Here is a 21,447-nt window from a genome sequence, read left to right on the forward strand (position 1 = left end):
ATAGACCAGCATACATACACTCCCCTACTCTGGGTAGCAAACATCTCAAATAAAAGAGACAGCATCATTTCGGTTGCCAAGTTTCACTTACTCAGTAAGAATGCCGTCTGCCGTGTCTCTTCCTTCAGGGGTCTCCCAGGACACCCGGACTGTCAGTTTGTTGGGTTCTGCAATGCGTTCCTTCACACTTGGGCACTTGATTCTAGGAGGTTCCATATCTGAAAATATAACCAAAACACTACCATCATCATCAAGAAATATGTAGTCAAACTGGGACTCAAGACCCAAAGTTTAAAATACCAGAACCTCTGGACATTCCCCTTTTAGACCTTTATTATGGTTTTACTCTCCTGCTAAGTTCTGAAGATTGTTTAAATACTCACACATGTAGGGCTAAACCTGCAATCCACTGGCCTTGCGAGGTGTCCTGTAGGTAATTCATTAGCTACAGCCTTTCCTCCTGCTTTGAAGACAGCATCATGGAATATTAAAGAAAGGCACTCTAGCTATCATCTAGTCAGATTCAATTCAAGGCAACAAATGTTTCATGAGTGCCAATCTTACCCAAGGCTTCATTCCAACTGCTTGGGTTGGGGGTACACAAAGGCAAGAGAATCATGTGTTCCTGACTTGTCAGATAATTTGCTATCTATTGGGGGGATTACATTACCACCCATAAAATATAACATGAGGTAAGAAAATGGCAATGCCCCAGGCAAGGTAGAACTGAATGCTATGGAGGTGCAGATGAACCACCCAACTCTCTCATTTTTCAGATGTGCAAACTGAGGCTCAGAGAACTTAAGTGATTTATTTAAGACCACACATGTAGATAATGGCACTGTGAAATACAATTTAAGTCAGAGCACTTGCCACCAAAGCAAGCTCTCTCTCTCTTCCTGCTGTCTATTACCATCATATTGCTCAATATCTTAAAATAGGCAAAGGTCTGTCTGGGTCCACTCTCCCCTCAATCTCCTACTGAACTACACTGATGGTTTTGTGATCGGGACAGCAGTTTTACTGTGGCTCTGGACCTCCAAAAGCCTCACAAATTTCTTCAAGTAGTTTCTCTACCTGGTAATTGAAGTTCTGCCTCAATAGTGATATCAAGGATGGGTGGATAATGAGGGCTCAACGTAAATGAGATGGCAACTCTACAATGGGTTGTATTTCATCTTATAGCCAAAGTAAAATTACAAGAGGAAGTTCAAATCTCTGCAAATTCTACTTGCTCTTTCTGAACAGGTATAGAATGTATTTAAAGAGGGCATAGTAAATCAAGGGCATTCAGCTTCGCATTGCTTTACTTATCAACCGAAAGTATTAAGTGCTATTACAGCCTTAATGAAAAAGCATTTGATTTTGAATGACAAATGTCTTTGAGAGACTACATGCACCAAGTAGAATTCCTGATATACTTTCTCCTGTGTCTTGTTTAATAATTTCTCATTTTATTTAAGGTAAGAAGTTATGAATAACTTATTAAACAATTTTGCCTTCAGCTATCCAAATTCATTTTCATTCTGTGTCATGCTTCAATGGAGTATGAACTTAACAACCTTAATGCACCAGTCCTAAATTAAATAACCACTATATTTTGTTGAATCTAAGTCACTCCTAATTGTGAAATGCATCCCTATTTCAGGGATATTAAAAGGTAGAAAAAAATACGCTTCTCAGAATTGATAAAATACTATGATGAAATGGAAGATGACTTAAATGCATTCAAGATGTCTATTCTTAGTTGTGAAGTTTTCTAAAAATAATTTCTTTTTTTTAGTTTGTTTGTTTTTTTGAGATGTTACCCAAGCTGGAGCGATCTCGGCTCACCACAACCTCCACCTCCTGGGTTCAGGCAGTTCTCCTGCCTCAGCCTCCTAAAAATAATTTCTTAATTTTTTACTATGCTGGGTGATAGAAGACAAACTTTTAGAATTCAGATGAACATTTCACAGAAAGACAAGCATATAATGACTGCCCCCTGCTGGTCAAATATAGCTGGCAATTACAGTATAGAAAGTATATTAGCATAGAGATTTCAATGTAAAATTACATTGTGTTACCATATTTTCTTGGAGCAGCATGGTCAGAGTGAAACGCAACTTATTCTCTGTCAGGTAAACCAAATGTCTGGATGATACATTGTTGTTTCTTTGTTTGTTTTCTGGATCTAGATCTACTAACAGTGTAAGCACACAGGCTCCAAAATAGGTTATCTGGGTGAAGGGTCTCAGAGCTTCCCAAAGCCAGCTTATCTCTGGCTAACAATGATCTTCTGAACTGGCCTAGCTTTTCAGAAACAGTGTTCTTCCAAAGAAGAAACAAGAAGAAATAAATCATTACAAATAATAATTAATATTGGAGGAATCCTTCCTATATGCCCACCCCATACTAAGTACTCTCCCTATATTATTTTATTGAACTTGCACAACCACCCATTAGACTAAGCAATGTTATTAGCATCCCATTTATAGACTGGGAAGAAGTATTTCCGCTCTTTTGGAATTTCTTTGTGGTCTGGGATTTTTAAATGCCATTACATATTTTAGTTATTTTAATAAATCAAACCCTTTTGTGTGTCTGTCTGCTGCTGACCTAGTGTTTTCCACCAACTTTTGCACACATACTGCTTTGTGATGGCCTGTCATAGCTTCCCCATAAACCCATGAAGAGCAGCTGCAGGATTTGATCCTGACACATCCTCAAACGGCTGCCTTCTCTCTCAGCTGATGAAACCAGTTGGTCTGCCCTTCAGCTGAAGCTCCAGAGACCTAAGCCTGTTATTACCCAGACTTGGCCTGACAGCTTTTTATAAGTTATACATTTCCATGAATGAAAGGAACAAAGTTACTATAGAAACATAATTACTATTCCCTGTTGAATTAGGATGCCTGCAATTGTATAAAAATCTTGAAAGCTTCAGTAAAAATTCTGTCCTCTGCTCTCTGCCTCATTCACTGGACACATTTGACAAACTGTCTCCCTTCTCTGTGCTCTAGTTTTCTCTGTGCATATAAAATATGAGAAACAAATATATTGCATTGTATCAACTACTATTAGAAGTTGAACTTTTTTTTTTTTTTTTTTTTTTTTGAGACAGGGTCTCATCTTTTCCTCCATGGCTGGAGTGTGGTGGCACAGTATCGGCTCACTGTAGCCTTGACCTCCCAGACTCGTGATCCTCCCACCTCAGCCTCCCAAGTAACTGGGATTATGGCCATGCACAACCATGCCTGGCTAATTTTTTTTAATTATTTTTTTTGTAGAGACAGGGTTTTGTCATGTTGCCCAGGCTGGTCTCAAACTTGTGGGCTCAAGCAATCTCAAAGTGCCGGGATTGCAGGCATGAGCCCCTAGCACCCAGCTGAAGCTGAACTATGTACTTTGGAATCCTTAACAGGTATAACCAGGTAGGTAGTGGAAATTAGGAAGAGGTTCAAAAGGACAATGTCTTGGCCAACAGATAACAATGAAATGCAAGTAAAGTGGCCCTGTGCCATTTCCAGACCTTGTCCCTCAAAGAATCTGGTCCCTTCTGCTTTCACTATGTTAAAAGCCAGCTGCCATCTAAAGAAGTTCAATTGACTGGAGAGGCCAAATAGTCAGGATGAGAAACTATAAATGGGAGAGCGAGAGAGAGCGAGAGAGAGAGATTCAACCAGACCCCAGTCAGTACAGCTTTTCCCAACTGAGGTACCAGACCTGTGAGTGAAGCCATCTTGAACCCTCCAGCTCCACTTGGTCACCTCAGCCATTAATTACCACATACAGCAGAGATGAGCTGTCCCCATAGAGCTCTGCCCAGCTTTCCAATCCATAGAATCTTCGAGCAGTAACACAGTTGTTTGGAACCACTAAGTTTTGGGTGGTCTGTTGTGCAGCAGTAGATCACTGATGCAAATATAACATAGCTTGAATTTGGTGATAGAGAAAGGAAGAGTTCTTTTCAAGGGAAGACAGGAAGTGAGTGACTGCCAAATGCAGAACAAACCTGGCCATTGAAAACTCACCCAATTGTTTGCTTCCCCCAGCCAGAGTGTAATCCCTGTGGATGGCTCTGGGAAGTGGTTTCCTCTGTTTGGTACCATACAAAAATTCAGAGAACTTTCCAAAACAGACAGAAGAGGCAAGAAAGGAGGTAATGAAATCCACATGTAAAAGTTGTCATCATGGCCAGGTATGCTGGTTCATGCCTGTAGCCCCAGCTACTCAGGAGGCTGACGTGGGAGGATCGCTCAAGCCTGGGAGTTCAAGACCAACCTGGACAACATAGCAAGAGGGCAGCCTGGGCAACATAGTGAGACCTCATCTCTAACAGTCACATCTTCACAAGAAAGAAGCCCAAGTAAAAATCCATTGGTGATACATTCATATTAGAGAGAGCCACTACAAGTTGACCTGTTCTGTTTGTACTAACCAATCATGTAAGGGAAAAAGTGAATCAGCATCTCAATCAATCAAGTTGGTTTAAAACTGAAACTAGCCTCTGAACGTTTGCAAAAGAATGTGTATTTGTCAGCCCAGGAGAATTTAGCACAATTTAACATCATTTGTAACAATACATGTATAAATTTATGCTGAGCCCTACTGATATTTGCATCAACTAAATAATGCAATGCAGCCCAGCAATAAGGCAATGATCCTGTTCCTATGGGTCATTGAGTAAACCAGCTGTGAGACAGCTGGGAAGCAAGAAAAGTATGCCATCAATTTCCATATATTAAATCTCCGAAATTTTTTATTCCAGAATTTCATTCGTGTTAATAAATCTCTTCCTATTCTACTCTGCAGAAAATAAAAAGTAAGAGAGCATTGCCAAAGAAAACCAGGTTAGTTTGTACATTGTCTTTTGTTAAAGCAATTAAGTGGATACTGTCTGCATGTCAAAAGACCTTTGCTGGTTTTTCACTGTCCATGGTTTTTAAAGTACCTTTAATTTGTTTTCTTCCTGTTTTGGCCTAGGCAGAAGTATTGGTCTAAAGGAAAGATCATGTGTCTACTTAAAATCTGGTCTCCAAATGAGTACTTGTGATTCCAGCTGTCCATTGTGCTATCTAAATACCAACATAACCAAAAATAACTAAAAATGGAAAGAAAGAAAAATATCCCCCCAAAACAATAGTGGTTACATTCTAAGTTTTATTTTCTTCCAGATCAATGGAGGTTGTGGCTCTTCAAAGAGCTTACCCTCCTGCAATTTGCAGTATTTTTTTTTCCTCCTACATTGATTTATTTTTATCTATATCTGTTTCTGAAATAACCATGAATTTCAGCCCATTGCCAGAGTATGGTCTGTGTAAGAGAATTAATTTTAACTTGTGGCACCTTGAAATTAGCCCGACCACAGAAGTGACCACCTCAGAGTCAAAATAAAACCCAGTCTTCTCTCCTCCCTCGCAGTCTAGAAGAGAACTGGGACAACTTTCTCACCACTCAGCACAGCTCTGGCCAAGACTGTTGAAGGTTGTGTGGAAATCTGGGAACTACTTAGCCACTATGTGTCAGCTCCTAAAATAGGTTGAAGTTCTGAGTTCTGCTCAAGGACCCCCTACCCCTGCCAACACAAAAACAGATGTATTAAACTATTTTAATACATGTAAAGCCAAAAGAGTAAATGACACCCCTGGAGTAAAATTCACTGGGGTCAAACTCCAGCTTGTCTGTCACCAAAATCAAAGAGAGAATTGCCTGCCTGCTTTTCCATTTCTCTCTTTTCCTGGGAGCTCTAGGCTCTTTTGTGGATCACTGTACCCGTTTTTGTCACCCCTATGTAATTGCATGTACAATCTTCTTTCCCCCAAATATGCCTGAACCTTGTCCTGACACACTGTAATATGAATCCCCTGAATTTGGGGTTCATTTTCTCTCCCTTTGAGAAGGATCCAGGCCCAGCTGGTCCAGCTTAAGACACGCTTGTTGCTTTTTGAGAACAATCAGCATTTTCTTTCCATTGTTGCACACAATCTGGAAATTTAAACAGTATGATCCCTAGAGTACTCTGCCAAAGCTTGCTTAGCAGAAAGATTTTCGAGCCTCTCCTCTCCTCCCACCATCACCTCTGCCCCTTCTAATATGAGGGAGTAGATTCAATTTTCTTTTTGGTTTGTTTTGAAGAGCTAGCTTGCACATACCAAATCACAGGGAGGATACTGAAAGTAACATCTGCGAGGTACCCGCTTTGGGCGGTGTTACTGGCACTTAGTGAATAATAACCAAGGATGCTGCTAAGCATCCTACAACAAAGCAGAGCTCCAAAACAAAGATTTGGCCCCAAATGTCCATCATGCTGAGGTTCAGAATCTTTGCCCTAGAGCATTGCTTGGCAGAATCCTAGGCCCCTCCCCAGACCTGCTGAGTTTAAATCTGCATTTTTCCCAAGGTTCCTAGAGGATTTCCCTACATAGTAAAGTTTGAGAAGCAGTGCCTTAGGTCAGTAGCTGTCTATTTGAGTGCTTCAGAATCCTTGGAATGATCATTAAAACACAAAGTGTTGGGCATGACCCCTAAAGTTTCTGATTCAACAGGTGGTGGGGCTGGGGTGGTAAAAATTTGCATTTCTAAACAGTTCCCAAGGAATGCTACTGCTTCTGCTCCCAGGACCACACCATGAGAACCACTCACTGCCCACCAAAACCAGAGTAAGGAAAAATATCCAAACCCTTTCCAGCTGGACACATTGAATGCTTGCTGACCACCAGAGTCAATGACAAAGGAACTACATTGGAGCTGAAACACACATAGATGTTCCCTACTGGACTGTTTCTATAGTGTCAATAACTTTGCTCAGAACCCTGAAGTAAAATCGCAGGAGTATGCCACATCTCTGCCAGCCTGTAGTTGCCTCAATAGCAAACCAAGAAAAAGACAAAAGTCAGATGGAAGCCATTAGCTATGAAGTCAGTTCCAGGATAAACACTGAGGTTAGATCTACGGCTGAGCCAGAGAACCAATGATGCTACTGAAAGCAAAGTTGCATGCTTAGGCTTTACAGGAGGGATAGTGATGCTCCCTTTACAATCCACGATAGGAACACCCCCTGCTCCTCCCAAAGCAAGTGCCTCCTGAGGGCTGTGGCATTTTCTTACCCACACAGAAGGCTGGCCGGCCACTCCAGGCCTTGTTGTCCATACATGTGACAGTCCGCTCCCCTTTCAACGTGTATCCTGGTGAACAATAATACTCACACCGGGAGTTAAAGTAGGCACCATCTACGCACTTAAACCCTCCATTTGCTGGCATGGCAAGGGTAGGACATCGCTTTTCTGAAAATGAGAAAATCAGATATTCAGCATTTCTGAGTTTTTGTCTATAGAGTTTTGTTTCAGAGTCTAGAAACTCTGAAAGTATAGGATGAAAGTTAATGTAAATACAACAAATGGAATTTGAGAAACAATAGATGATTTTATGTCACACAGAAGAGCCAAAGTTTCACGTCACCCTGGCTTGGGTTGGCATCCCAGATAAGCCACTATCTTAGGTTGAAGCGGACTCTAAGATACGGATTTGTGTGCATGAGGTTTAGTAAGAAAGTGTTCCCAGGGAGATCAGTGAGTGGGTAAGAAAAGCAGAATAGGGAAGGGGAGGAAGCCAGGCAAGATGAGATCTTGGGCAAAGTCAACAGCAGCCTGATCAGGCAAGGAAGCTGAGCTTTCATAATTCTCTACCAGTCAGTCATTGGACAGCTACAGGCTGCTCATAGGAGATGCTTTCTCTTGTGAAAAGAGAGCGAGAGAGTGAGAGCGAGAAAGCGAGAGAGCGCAGGAGCAGTCCTCTGAAGGAGCAGTCTTCTAAATAAGGTTGAAGTTGCAAGTCCCTAAGAGCAAAGTGCTCAGAAGCTGGGGACTGGATACACACAACTAGTAAAAGGCATTGAGGAGATCTGGGTAAAGCAGATCGTCCACTACGGTCACCCAGTTTCACAGTCTGCAAAGTCTTGATTACATGGCTGCAGCCTTGAAACCTTGGTTTTCCCCAAAAATGAAGCTATAATAATAGCACCCATATTGATAGTGTTATTGCAAAAATCAAACGTATGTGAAATGCTTGGCAAACCATAAGTGCTCAAAAAGTGATGCTGTTTTGAATACCAAACACATCTAAAGTGTGCTTCAACAATGCCGTACCACTTACAGTTTTCCAAATGAGGTATGACTTCAAATGAAGCTCAAAGTCAGCCCCTGAAACGCCCCTCTAATCTTCTCCCCTGAGGCACACTCGCTTTCATAAATAAGCCTCACTTCTTCAGACACTCTTTCCTGCCTCCCTAAGCCCCACTCCCTGGGAGAACACTTCTTTAATCTGCTACCATATGTTCCTGACTTTGTACCCTTCTTGTACTTATCTCCCAGTTGATGCCTCTGCCTTGCTAGAGCCTCTTCATGTGCCTTCCTTGTTTCTAAATCCCTAACACCTCCTCAGGATCCAGCACTCACTAAACAAATGTAACTAATTTTCTGAACAATGATCTTCTCTCTCCTTTTCTCAACAGCTGATCATATCATTCTCTCTGAGAGGAGCCATCTCACTTCCACCATATCTTAGAACTCCCCTGTTGTCCCCTTGCTCATAAGGGTAATTTTTCTCATCCAGAGTTCAGGGAAAATCCTCAATCTCACAGCAAACAAACTTTTGCTCTGGTCATCCCTGAGGACCCAACATGGGGCTGGGCTACTCACGTTTACAGATGACCTTGTCAGACCATCGTTTGTTTGACTGGCAGATCAGTAGGGAAGAGCCATGCAGCTCATAGCCCTTCTGACAGCGAATGTCACACCTGGTTCCCAGGGCTGTTTTGTAGTATCCTCCTTGAGGGGCCCTGCAGTACACATCCCCATACTTCACCTTGATGGGGGAGCACCACGGGGTATCTACAAGTAGAAGAAACAAAAAAAAAGAGAGAAATACCAAATGACACTTTCAGAAAATGTGTCACCTTACTCTCACAGTCCGAAGCTGGTCGCATTCCAAATTTTGGACCTTCAAATAGTGCCCCATGTTTTCTTAGGTTTCTCCAGTTTTGATCATGGGACTAAGTGTCAGATATATCTGAACATGAATCTGAGTTCCTCTATAGCTAACTGTGTGATCTTAGACAAGTTAGCTAACCTCTCTGAGTCAATATCTATACCTATGACATAGTGCTGTTATAAGGACTAAATAAAAATTGTATATCAAGCATCTAGCACAGTGCCTAGCACATAGTATGTGTTCAATAAATGCTGTTCTTTTTAGTATTTCCCTTAACTAGATACATAAGATTTATTTTTATTGTATTTTTAGATAATTATTTCAAGAGCAATTGATCTCATACATAGTGGGGCAGGTGGGATTCAAAAATTGGTTAATTTGGATTTCTTCTGAGCTGTATGCACATTCTCTCTAAAATGTTGTATACTGTTATTAATCTAAATGAAGCTACAATTTCCAGGTTTTTGCAACAAGATATAAATTTGGCTTAAAGTCAAAGAACAACTGCTCCTCATAGGGAAGTATCCCCAATTATGCCCCATTTAGGTAACAGGGTGACACCCTCCCCAGATGGCAGAGTCGCAGATGTTTTGATTTTGGTCTTATAGTTGCCCAAAGCACAGCTAGGATGAAATGAATAAATCACAACCTCCCCGCTGGGCTTTTGAAATGTTATCTTTGAGATCCATAAAATATAAGGACAACGTGAGCTCCTTGATGGGTAACTTCTTACAGCAGCCACTGCCCCAATGTCCCACAATCGATGGGGACCAGTGAGGAGTTTCCTAAGGCCAGCTGGGCTCTCAATGCCATGAATAGAAACCACTTACTTCCCTGCAGCTGCCTGGCTCAACACTCCACTTCAGCACCTGAGCTGTCAGTGAGTGAGGTAAGTGCGCCATCATGTGGCCAGGAAGGAGGACAGACCCTGTTTTACTTTCCCGGGAATTCTTTTCGGAGGATGTGCCTCCGATTGCTCCTTAGTTAAAAAAACAACAGTTCTGGGCCAGGTCTTGTGCATAGACCACTGTTTTACTTTTGCACATTTCCTTCAGCTAACACTTTCTTTTTTTTTTTTATTTTTTTGGAAACAGCGTCTCACTCTGTCACCCAGGCTGGAGTGTAGTGGCACTATCATTGCTCACTGCAGTCTCAACCTCCTAAGCCTCAAGCGATCCTCCTGTCTCAGCCTTCCAAGTAGCTGGAACTACAGGCATGCATCGCCGTGCCTGGCCTGGCTAATACTTTCATCATATAATGTTTTGCAGACAGGTGCAAGTGAGTCCTAAACTCAAGACTCAAGTAATATTTCCTGGACTTTCTAGATAAAAGTGATGTCCTGAAGGCTTAATCTAGAATGATTAAATTTGACTATGTGGATGTAAACCTGCAGGAGCTCACACAAGGCCTAAAAAACTTCCTTGAATAAAGTTTCCTTCCTCTGAGGATTTACGTATATAGTCTGTATATACTACATATATTTGTGATATACAGAACTCCCCCTTTGCCCACAGGGGATACTGGATGCCTGAAGCCTTGGATAGTACCCAACGCTATATATACTGTTTTTTCTTATACAAACATACCTATGATGAAGTTTAATTTATAAATTAGACATGGTAAAAGATTAACAACAATAACTAATAATAAAATAAAATAGAATAATAATAGAACTGACATCAGAAACAATGCCCTAAGAAAAATGTATTCTTAAACATTCAGGCAGGCACACATTTTGGCCATCTGGTCTACTTGCCACATTGGCAACGCTGTGAGGTGAGGATGGACGTGAAAAACAGTGACCTGAGGGCACTAGGCAACCTGTACTGTAGATGCGAAGGGTCGTCTGTGCATGTTTTAGGAAGATTTTTCAACAAGGGATTCAAAGAAAAAAAATGTAAATCCTTAAGAAATTTTGTGAATCAGAACATTTCCTTATTCCAAACATCTGATTAACATATTTTTGGTTTGCTTGATTGGTTAATTCCTGAAGCTATGGAGACAGAAACTATAGGTAGGAATGAATATTTGCAGTCAGAAGTGACAAACGTGGTATATGGTGGGAAGCACACATGGACATAGGCGCCAGGCACCAGTCATTATACCGGAAATATTGTTCACTTGTGTAAAAAACAACTGAAGGACATTCTCCAGCCAAAAGCTGACCAGTCCTACCCTGATTCTCCTGTACCTGAGACATATGACAACAGACCAGGGCCATGTACTCTTCGCAGAATATAGGACAAATTTCCAGGGCAAAATGAAAATGCCACAGTGGAACTTTGTTAACCTTTTTTTTTTTTTTTTTTTTTTTTTTTTTTTTTTTTTTTTTTTTCAAATTATTCCTCTACTATAAGAGGAACCAGATTCAGAGAGAAAGCATCTCTAAATTTACCTTCATTTTTCTTAGGGTTCCCTAAGCTTCAGAGAAATGTTTCACCAGTAGAAATATTTGTGGACCTACTTACCTGAGTCTGCATAGAAGGTTCTTTTTTAGGTGTTTTATACCTGCTGGGGAGTGGATTGCTGAGAATATGTAGAGATGGAGTTCTTTATCATTGTTAAGTTTCATTTGAGCAACATACTTTAACATACCATTTCAGGAGCCATGCTGGGCTCAGAAAGAGCACAATGAAATGAGCTTATGAAAATCAAGTTTTCTCATTCCCCATTCATCTTAGTACATTAGCAGCACTTGGTCCAGATTTGACCTTGGATGGTTTACTCTGGATGATTCTGGCTGTAATGTATGAATTAGGCAGAACTCATGGCTTGATTTTCACTTTAATCAGCTACAGCTGCCTTTGCAGAAGTGAGGACAGTAAAGAAACTCATGAGAATAAAATGACCATTGGGATGCTGAAGGATAGCATTTCAGAGATTTCCAATGCATTTTGTTTTATTTCTTTTCTTTTTTTTTAAAAAAAGGGAGCATATACATTTGTTTTATAATTTTTTTCCTTGATCAATAATTAGAACTTAAATGTGTTGTCTGGTCACTTTATTACAGTCTATTCCGCAGGGCAAAAAGGAAAGTTCTCCTGGCATCAGCGGGTCCTCATTAGCACACAAGCAAAGCATTCACCTTTATATCTAGGGTGTGAATACCCGACTTCATCGTCTTCTAGTGGTGAGTCTCCCGATCCTACAATAAAACAGAACAGAAACTGCAGCAAGAAAGGCCACATAGTATGGACGCATATTTCAAAGCATTGCTTTGCCACAGACCATGCAAGAGGTGCTATTAGAATGCAGAGCCAAGAGCAAAAGCCTCTGTGGCCATTTGTGAAGGAATAAACAGGGGATCTCTCAGAGTGAAACTGGCTGAGCTGAGATTGCCAAAAGCCAATCAAAATGAGCTTCAAACTGTTTTGGAATCAACACATGCCAAGTGCAATTCTGGAATAGGGAAACAGAGAGAGTCAACTTCACTCTGAGAAGATGCCAATGTATATGAATCTCATGCCAGGGGAGATGCAATACAATATGTGCATCATATACAGTCCACAGTTTCCGCAGCAGTCAAAGAAACCCCGGTAAAACTGGGTGTTGATGGTACCTGAAAACAGGTCCGTCTTGTGAAATAAATTTGAATGGAAGATAAGGAGGTAAATCAAATGTATTAGGACAAAAGAAATACAAAGTTGCTTCCATATACGGTATTTGTAGGAAATGAGGGCTGAAATAGACTGTGTGTTTATTTAGAATCTCTCATGAAGGCATAGCTTAAGTGAAATTTCTTAATGAGTCTTGCTACCGATAAAAACCACAGCCTCTGAGAGAATGTCTGTGTATTATTATAATTTAACTAATTTGTAACTTGGAGCTGAATGGTTTTAGAATATTAAATATTGAATTCCATTTAGCAGTGAAACCTTAATCCTTGAAGTGGTAGCAGAAGCCAGACTTCAAAACTGTAATCTTAAATTCAGAGAACTTCCCTCTACACTTCATAGTCCAATCAATGACTTGAGTTAGCTCTATTTCGGTCACGCATTTAGCTGTAGTCACCTGCCATCACAACAGACAAGAACATCCTCCACTGTGAGGTTATTCAAATCCGCATGCAGCTAATGAGTAATGATCCCTGTTCCACTTGTGTTCTGGATGACAGATGTGCAGTGTGAAAACTGCAAGTGGGGAGGAGATGAGGGCTGGACTATGTCCATTTAGAAAAGACCCCCAACTACAGAAGCGCAATTCTGTATTCTCCTTTGCTGCAGATTTCCTCACCTTGTCTCTGCGCACCCAGATGTGTACAAAATTACAAACTATTCATTGTTGCATAGTGAAAAATGAGCACTGGAGCCAGGCACAGTGGCTCATGCCTGTAATCTCAGAAACTAGGGAGGCTGAGGTGGGAGAATTACTTGAGCCCAGGAGTTCAAAAACAGCCTGGGTAACATAGTGAGAACCCATCTCAAAAAACAAAACAAAACAAAAAAAATGAAAACCAGGAAAGCTATCTAACACACATGAATCAAAGGCCTATGCTCAAACCCTTTGATAAAGTCATTCCACTTCTAGGAATCTACCCAAGGAAATAGTTGAATTGCATGTCGGCATATGAATTTTCAGTCATCCAAATCAAAAAAAAAAAAGAAACTGGCTACATGAGCAGCAAACTCTCTCCCCCGACCCAGCCCTCCAACACATACGTACACATGCACATACATTTTCCCCTCAGTTGTCATCCTGGTTAACTTGTCTACAGCATTTACAGCATTAAGTATGAATGACTACCCATTCATTTCGTGAAGCTCTTTTCTGCAGTGGCTTTCAAATGACAACACTTCCCCAATTTTCTTCCCCCGACTTTCTGGACAGCACATCTAGCTCAGCCTGCCATTTGAACATAAGTATTTCCCAGGAGTCCAATATTGGTCTTTTACACATCTCCAGACATTTTCCTGGGCCATCTCACTCCCATACTTGCCTCAAACCATTCCCCATGTACTGACGACAAATCCATTGCCTCTACCCTTGATCTTTCTCCTAAAAGCCAGGGTAGAATTTTCAACTGCTTTCTGAATATCTCCATACTCACACTCAACCTGTTCAAAACCAGATCCTTTTCTTATCACCAAAGCTGCGCATCCTCCAGTGTTTCCCATTTCAGCAAATAAGCATCTTCCAGCTAGTCTGCCACATGGAAAATCTCAGCCTTTTTTCCTTCTATCTTCTTCATCTACCACATTCTAAGATAGAAATTAATTTAAATATTTGACTACAAGAAATGGTCAATCATATTATGATACATTCATAACTAGTAATGTTCATTTTGAAGAGGTTTTTAACATGGGAAAATATTACAGAATGCTGAATGAGTAACGAACAAAGCATAACCCCCGAAATGCAAAAACGCATTAGGAAAGATTTTAAAATATGGCAAAGCTCATTTGTGAGAACAACAATATGGTTAAATAAAACTAAAAAAGTATTGTAAGCAAAGTAGGTCCCAGAAGACTACATACTATATATATGACTGCCTTTTTATAAAGTTCAAAAACTTCTAACACTGAATTATTAGGAAAAACAAAGCTATGTACTATAATTTTTAACAAAGCAAGGCGATCCCTTTCCCTTTCCTAACCTTCTCTTCTTGAACAACTGAGTTCTAAAGCCTTTAGGTGAGACAGAGCAAGGCAGACATCTGTACCAGAAAGGACAGGGACGTCTGGTGGGACAGAGCAGGATGTCGGACCCCAAATAGGACATAGAGGGAAAACAGGGGCAAAGACAGAATACACATGGGAGTATAGCCCGGCAGAGGAATCACAGACAAATAAGATAAGGAGGGCCGGGCGCGGTGGCTCAAGCCTGTAATCCCAGCACTTTGGGAGGCCGAGGCGGGTGGATCACAAGGTCGAGAGATCGAGACCATCCTGGTCAACATGGTGAAACCCCATCTCTACTAAAAATACAAAAAAATTAGCTGGGCATGGTGGCACGTGCCTGTAACCCCAGCTACTCAGGAGGCTGAGGTAGGAGAATTGCCTGAGCCCAGGAGGCGGAGGTTGCGGTGAGCCGAGATCGCGCCATTGCACTCCAGCCTGGGTAACAAAAGCGAAACTCCGTCTCTAAAAAAAAAAAAAAAAAAAAAAGATAAGGAGGAGGGCTTTCACATGGATAAGGCAGAAGAAACACTGGCATGGGGTTGAAAAGTAGTTTCTAGATTCCCTTATCCCTAGGTTGTGAAAGGGTCTACTTTTAGTGATTTGGAAGAAATCAAAGGGAAGGAACTCTTTTCTACAGTTGTGCATGCAGAAAATAGTCTTCACCAGATGTGAGTGTTATCAACTGTGCCCCGTCTCCTCATCAGCTTTGTGTGATAGAGAGGATGTGATGTTGGCAGTGGTGATAGCCATGGCAGCAACAGCTTTTTAGCCTGAGTAATAGGAGGAATTTCTAGCATCTGGATTGAAGTCACGGTGCCATTTGACCTTTCATGCAGACTTTTTAACTTCCAGCCCTTCCAATTTTGTGAGTACCTTATTTCCTGCATTAAATTCTTTTTTGCCTAAAATACCTAGAGAGGATTGTGTTTCCCATATTAAACCTAACAGGGATTTAAGCAAACCAATTAAGAAATGAATGCATGGTTTTAGTAGCTTTCTCTTAGTTTCTGGACTACCCTAACACAGGGCACACTGCTGTCTACCCACAAGTCTTTTGAAGATAAGAGAGGGGACTTTTATGTGAATATAGATGAGTAAGGAGGGGAAAAGAAAAAAAAGCCCTGCTAGAGTCAAATGTATTCTTTTTCTGAATTGATCTCTCTACTAAGCTAAACGCTAACTAATTTCTGAGCAACTGAATTCACATGGAAAGGGAAGTAACACACACTGAGTACCTATGATATGTGTACTATGCTAGGCAATTTCTATGCACTATCTCATTACATCTATACAATAACACTGGCCAGTTGGTACTATGTTATATTTATCAATAGGGAAACCCAGTCTCAAAGGTTTTTAACTACTCGTCCGAGGTTATACAGCCAGTAAGTGGTAAATCAGGGATTCAAATCCGGTCTGCCTGGCCTTCAAATCTATCATTCTTTTTTCACTAGGCCTTACTGCCTTCTGCTACTAAAATTTCAAAGAAATGAGATAGCTGGCTTTGGAATCATTGATAGGCAGACAGCAAATGGCTTCTTCAGTAGTGTGAGAACAAGTATGCCAAGTGTGGGTCCCTCAGAAGCAAAATGAAGAGTCCATGTGTAGTAGAAGCTGCTGGTTGCCTGTCTAGCAGTCATTCTCTTCTTCCTTCTTACTAAAAGATCACAGGTTGTATTCAGCAGCAATGTGTCCCTCCCCAAAAGATCAACCATGACAACTCTAAGGCAAAAAATTCCTTCCTCTTTGCCAGGAATTGCTCCAGGGATATGCATGTAACCCAATATTGGACAATGGCAAGTAAAATGAAGTCTGCTTTAGGGATAGGGGAAGGGAGCTTATGGGAAAGATTTTTCTCCCTCATAAAAGAGACAACTGCATAAGGAGACTTTCCCTCTTCTCCCTTCCAGCTTCCAGCTTTGGAGGCTATTGTATAAGGATAAATGCCAAAAGCTGCAGCAGCCATTCTGTAACCACAAGGTAAGATGTTACAGGACTGAAGATTTTCAGTCTAGAATGGCAGTGTGTATAGATAAAAAGAACCCAGAATCTTGGATGACTTCACTAGACTACAGTATCAACCTTAGACATTTTACCTCCACAATTCTTGTTAGATCAACAATAAAAGTCCTTTCAATTTAAGCCACTGTGAGTAGCATTATCACTTGCAGTTGGATGCATCTAAACTGATACACAAATGAATGAAAACTTTCCTGTGTATTCTTGGTAGATTGTTGTTTTTGCTTTTGTTTTGAGACAGGGTCTCGCTCTTTTGCCCAGGCTGGACTGCAGTGGCATGATCGCAGCTCACTGCAACCTCCGTCTCCCAGGTTCAAGCAATTCTCATGCCTCAGTCTTCTGACTAACTGGGATTACAAGCATGCACCACCACGCTCAGCTAATTTTTGTATTTTTAGTAGAGACTGGCTTTCACCATGTTGGCCAGGCTGGTCTCAAACTCCTGATTTCAAGTGATATGCCTGCCTTGGCCTCTCAAAGTCCTGGGATTACAGTCGTGAGCCAGTGCTCCCAGCCTTGATAGATGTTTTTTAAGTGAAAAGAAAATAAATGGGTATTAACTGCCACTCTCAGAAAATTTCCACTTTATTTTCAGCCTGAGTTCATATTAACTTCTATAAAAATATGATGAGTAGTCTGCAAAATAGACATCCTGATAGAATAATCTCAAAGACAGACCCACTTATGTTCAGTAGACCATACTTACTAAAGCAGGAAAGGAGATTCATGTACATTGGGGAAAGATTTTCCCCACCATTAAAATTTTTAAAAAGGAAGAAAAATAAACAAGTTGAAGAAGAGGGGAGAAGGCAGGTTTCCTAGTAAATTTTCTTTATTTATAATAGGTCATCCCTCTAGAATTCTGCTAATTGAGATTTTATTATGACATAACTATTAATCAGTCTGCATATGGTTCAGATTACCACTCTGGAAAGAATGCTTCAGTGCTTCTTCCACACAAATACAAATTGTACATTGGCTCAGAAATCAGAAACTCAGAGCCATGTAGGATTCTGTCTCTCAGCCATACCTGTAGCCAACTGCATTTATAATTCTGCTCTCCTTGCAAAAACTGTCTCTAATTCAACAGATTTTCAAAGAAAAAAAAGCCATGCTTTTTTTTCTTTTCCAAAGTTCAAAGAAGTGTCTTCCTGGCCTACCAAACTCCACCCATTTATTTGGAATGTCCAGGTAGGTAAGATCATTGAGGCACCAACATCACTCTTAAGTAATACTTACATGTGCTGAAATTACATCAGGAATCTAGATTTTTAAGGCTCCTAGAGTGTTCCTGCTATAACGCCATAAGGTTTCTCACTGTAAGGTGGGGATGTGGTAGAGATTTGAGACTAACGGAAAACTTAGCAAATTTGCTAAAACTATATGCTTCTGTATTGATTATGATACATGATCCAAATTGGTAGATTTGCTGACTCTGTATTATATTTTTAGCTCAAAGTGTTGGGTTTATTTTTAGTCATTTTGAAGACAGTTCTGTATTCTTTATATTTTGTTTTTCCCCTCGTCTTCATTATTCTAAATATAATTTTAATATTATCAGAAAGAAGCATATTTGATAGTAAATTACATCATGAATTTAATACTGAAGTCAATGGGAAAATAAAATTTACTTTGCAGTAGCGATTCTTAACCTGAGGATCATGGCCTATTACAGAATTTATGAAAGGGCTTTAGAGGGCCCATGAACTTCTTGTAAGTAGACATGCTTTTTAGTACATGCCTTTCGGTACTAGCATACTTTTTCTAGGGAAAAAGGATGCTAGCTTTCAGTAGATTTTAATAAATTTCAAGAGCCATGATCTTACAGCATTCTTTCTTGTTAAGCATGTTAGAATGTTTACTGAAGAAGTATGTAGTGTCTTTCTTTTTGATATTTGACACATTTAAGTGTAGGGGAGAGAGAAGAAAATATGCTTTTAAAAAAGGATAAATTCTTATCATATCGGTTTCTTCTAGATTAGTGCTGTCCAATGGACCTTTCTGCAATGGTGGAAATATTCTTTATCTGTACTGTGTAATGGGGCAGCCACTAGCAACATGTACTTATTAAGCATTTAAAATGTGGCTAGTAAAACTAAAGAAGTGAATGTTTTTATTTCATTTAATTTTAGTTAATTTAAGTTTACATTTAAATAGCCACATGTGGTTAATAGCTACCATACTAAACAGCACAGGTCTAGACCTAACTTTTTTAAATATTCTGTAGAGATAAATCATGTCTATAAATTGCTCAGTGGTGGGAACCATGTCTAATTTACCTTGTATACCCAACATATGATTTAGAATTGGTAGAAATGGAGAAAAAGAGAAAAATCTGCCTTAAGTTTCTTGCAACACATAAATTGTGTCCTCATGTTTATATTTCTAGATGGTTTTATCCTAGTCAGTCCAGCTTCAGTATATAAATTTAAACTGTGACAATACTGCAGATTTGGATGTTTAGAAAAGGGTGTTTTGTACTATTAGAAGCCATAGGGTGTTTATTTGTGGGAGCCAGATGATTTAGTGCTAACAAATGATCTGCCAACGGATTACACAGCATCTGTGGTACAGTACAAAGGACATTTAAATAGCTTCTGAGCAAAGACCAAATCCAGGGAACTGTCAGGAAAACATGATTTAAAGATGAAGGCAAAAATACAGCTGTAGAATCCTTAGAGTAACTTCAGTCTTACAAAAGGCCCTTTAAAGAGATTAAGGGTATCTCAAGATCCTCTCAAACAATGAGAAGAGTCTATATAAGATTTGTAAGGTGGCTTTTGTCTAATAGAGTGAATTCTAAAAAGATTCACAGGAGACCCACAAAATTCTTAAAAGAATTATATATGCTGAAATATCACTAGCTTGACTTAGAAGGGCAGAAACATTACAGAATAAAGAGAGGCCTTTGATCCTCCAAAATTCTACTCTCAGAAAGTAGGCTCACTAAGTTGCTTGGCTGTGAATAAGTGCTCTTTCTAAAAAAAAAAGGTGGGGGGAGTAAGTATATTTGCATGTGTGGGGGGGGAAATAATCATTGGGTGCCAGGGGTTAGACTCTGATATCCAGTTTCCAAGACGGGCCCCAGTTATCCCTGTCCCCTGGCATTCATAACCTTTTGTAACTCCCCACTTTGAGTGTGGAATGAATTTATTAACTTGCTTCTAATGAATAAAATATGGCAAAAGGCACACTATGTCTCTTCTGAGGTTGAGTTATAAAAAGACTGTGGTTTCCATCTTGGATACTGTCTCATACTCTCTCTCTCTTGGATCACTCATTCTGGGTCAACTCAGCTGTCAAGTCATGAGGGAGCCCTGTGGAGAGACCCATGAGTTGAGGGACCAAAAGCCTGCCAACAATCACATAAGTAAGGTTATAAGAAGATCTCCCCAGCTACACACACATATAACACCTAAAATTAGTAACCTAATTTCTTTAGTTTACCCAAGAAAAATGCCTTTCTAGTGAATCTAGTTTGCGTAAAGTCCGTTTAGAGAAATACTAATTTATGAATTATGTCCACAGAAAGCAATTACTTTTCACCTTTTTTGAATACAATCCACAGAAAATGTTTCCTCTTATGACTCAGTACACACATACATTTATATGATCGAAAAATAAGTTTCATGGAACAATATTTAAGGTGTAAGGCCCTCTCATATTTGGTATTCTATTGCATTTTAGTTTTTAAAAAGCGCTGATTATGACACTACAAGAATTTCACAACCCATTAACATGTAATCTCCTCTCAGGAGGTGTGCTGTAGGGCTCTGTGTCATTCTACCAGTGAAGGAAGAATAAAGAATAAAACTGCAGAAGATAACCAAGCTGGAGAGGACAAGATCTTAGTTTTGTTTCTTCCAAAACAGAGTCTGAAACAAGGACTTGGGTGGTGGTAGTTAATTTGGGAGGTGATCCCAGGAAGCAGTGAGAAAGCAGGTGAAATGAGAAAGGAAAAGGGGAAAAGAACATAAAGATATGCTAATGAGCAGGTTACTTCTGGGGTCAACCTGGATTTATTCCTACTGAGGAGCCTTTGAGGAAACACAACCCAGGGACAAGAAAGATTGGGTATTTACCCACAGACTCCTGTCCATTTTTGGCTAAGAGCTGGCCCCTGGGGTGTTATATCTCCTACTCTTTTTGAAATTCTTGCTGAGCAAGCTCCCACAGGACTGGAGAAAATCCAAAGGCAAAGCCTCTAAGACATGTGGACATCTAAGGTGAGAAACTGTCAGCACGTTTGAGAACGGTCTACCTCAGCTGCAGATGAATCCAGAGATGGGCTGAGGGGAGATGGCACAGGGTATCAACAGTGTTGGCTACAGATGGGCAAAACCAACAGATGAAGAAATCATAGGCCATAGCTAGTTTGAAACCTACAAGGAGGAATTTATAGAGATTATGAACATGAAGTCTTGTATTTCTCTCCCTACACCTAGCTGTACACCCAGCAATGGGGAGACCTTCTCTGGCAGGCTTGGGAAAGAACAGCCAGCTAGTTGCCCACATTGTAAGCCAGCAGGTGAAATAGTTTCTTAAAAAGAGAGAGAGCAACAGTGGCCTGCAAGAGGACAGAAGCTAAACCAAAGAAGTCTGGCTTATTCTGGACTGAAGCAACCACATTAGAATAACAGACCATTTGGGCCAATTCTTTTTTTTCTTTTCTTTTTTGAGACATGTTATAATTGTACAGATTTATGGAATACAGAGTGATATTTTGATATGTGCATACAATGCATAATGATTAAATTAGGGTAATTTACATATCTATCACCTCAAATATTTATCACTTGGAGCCACACTTTGAGAAGGACACAGATACGCCAGAAGATGT

General features: G+C 40.2%; 1 protein-coding gene across 1 annotated transcript in view; it reads right to left on the reverse strand.

Annotated features, from left to right (window-relative positions):
• The window catches only part of SRPX (sushi repeat containing protein X-linked), a 67,328-nt gene that overhangs the window by 15,512 nt on the left and 30,369 nt on the right, over nucleotides 1-21,447 (reverse strand). The window contains exons 2-5 of the mRNA XM_003924048.3: nucleotides 12,056-12,115; nucleotides 8,679-8,870; nucleotides 7,089-7,265; nucleotides 92-218 (exon numbers count right to left, since the gene is read on the reverse strand). Of these exons, the coding sequence (XP_003924097.1) occupies nucleotides 92-218; nucleotides 7,089-7,265; nucleotides 8,679-8,870; nucleotides 12,056-12,115 (556 nt within the window). The remainder of the gene's footprint in view (nucleotides 1-91; nucleotides 219-7,088; nucleotides 7,266-8,678; nucleotides 8,871-12,055; nucleotides 12,116-21,447) is intronic.

This window comes from Saimiri boliviensis, chromosome X (assembly GCF_048565385.1).
Source record: "Saimiri boliviensis isolate mSaiBol1 chromosome X, mSaiBol1.pri, whole genome shotgun sequence".
NCBI classification, from domain to species: Eukaryota; Metazoa; Chordata; class Mammalia; order Primates; family Cebidae; genus Saimiri; species Saimiri boliviensis.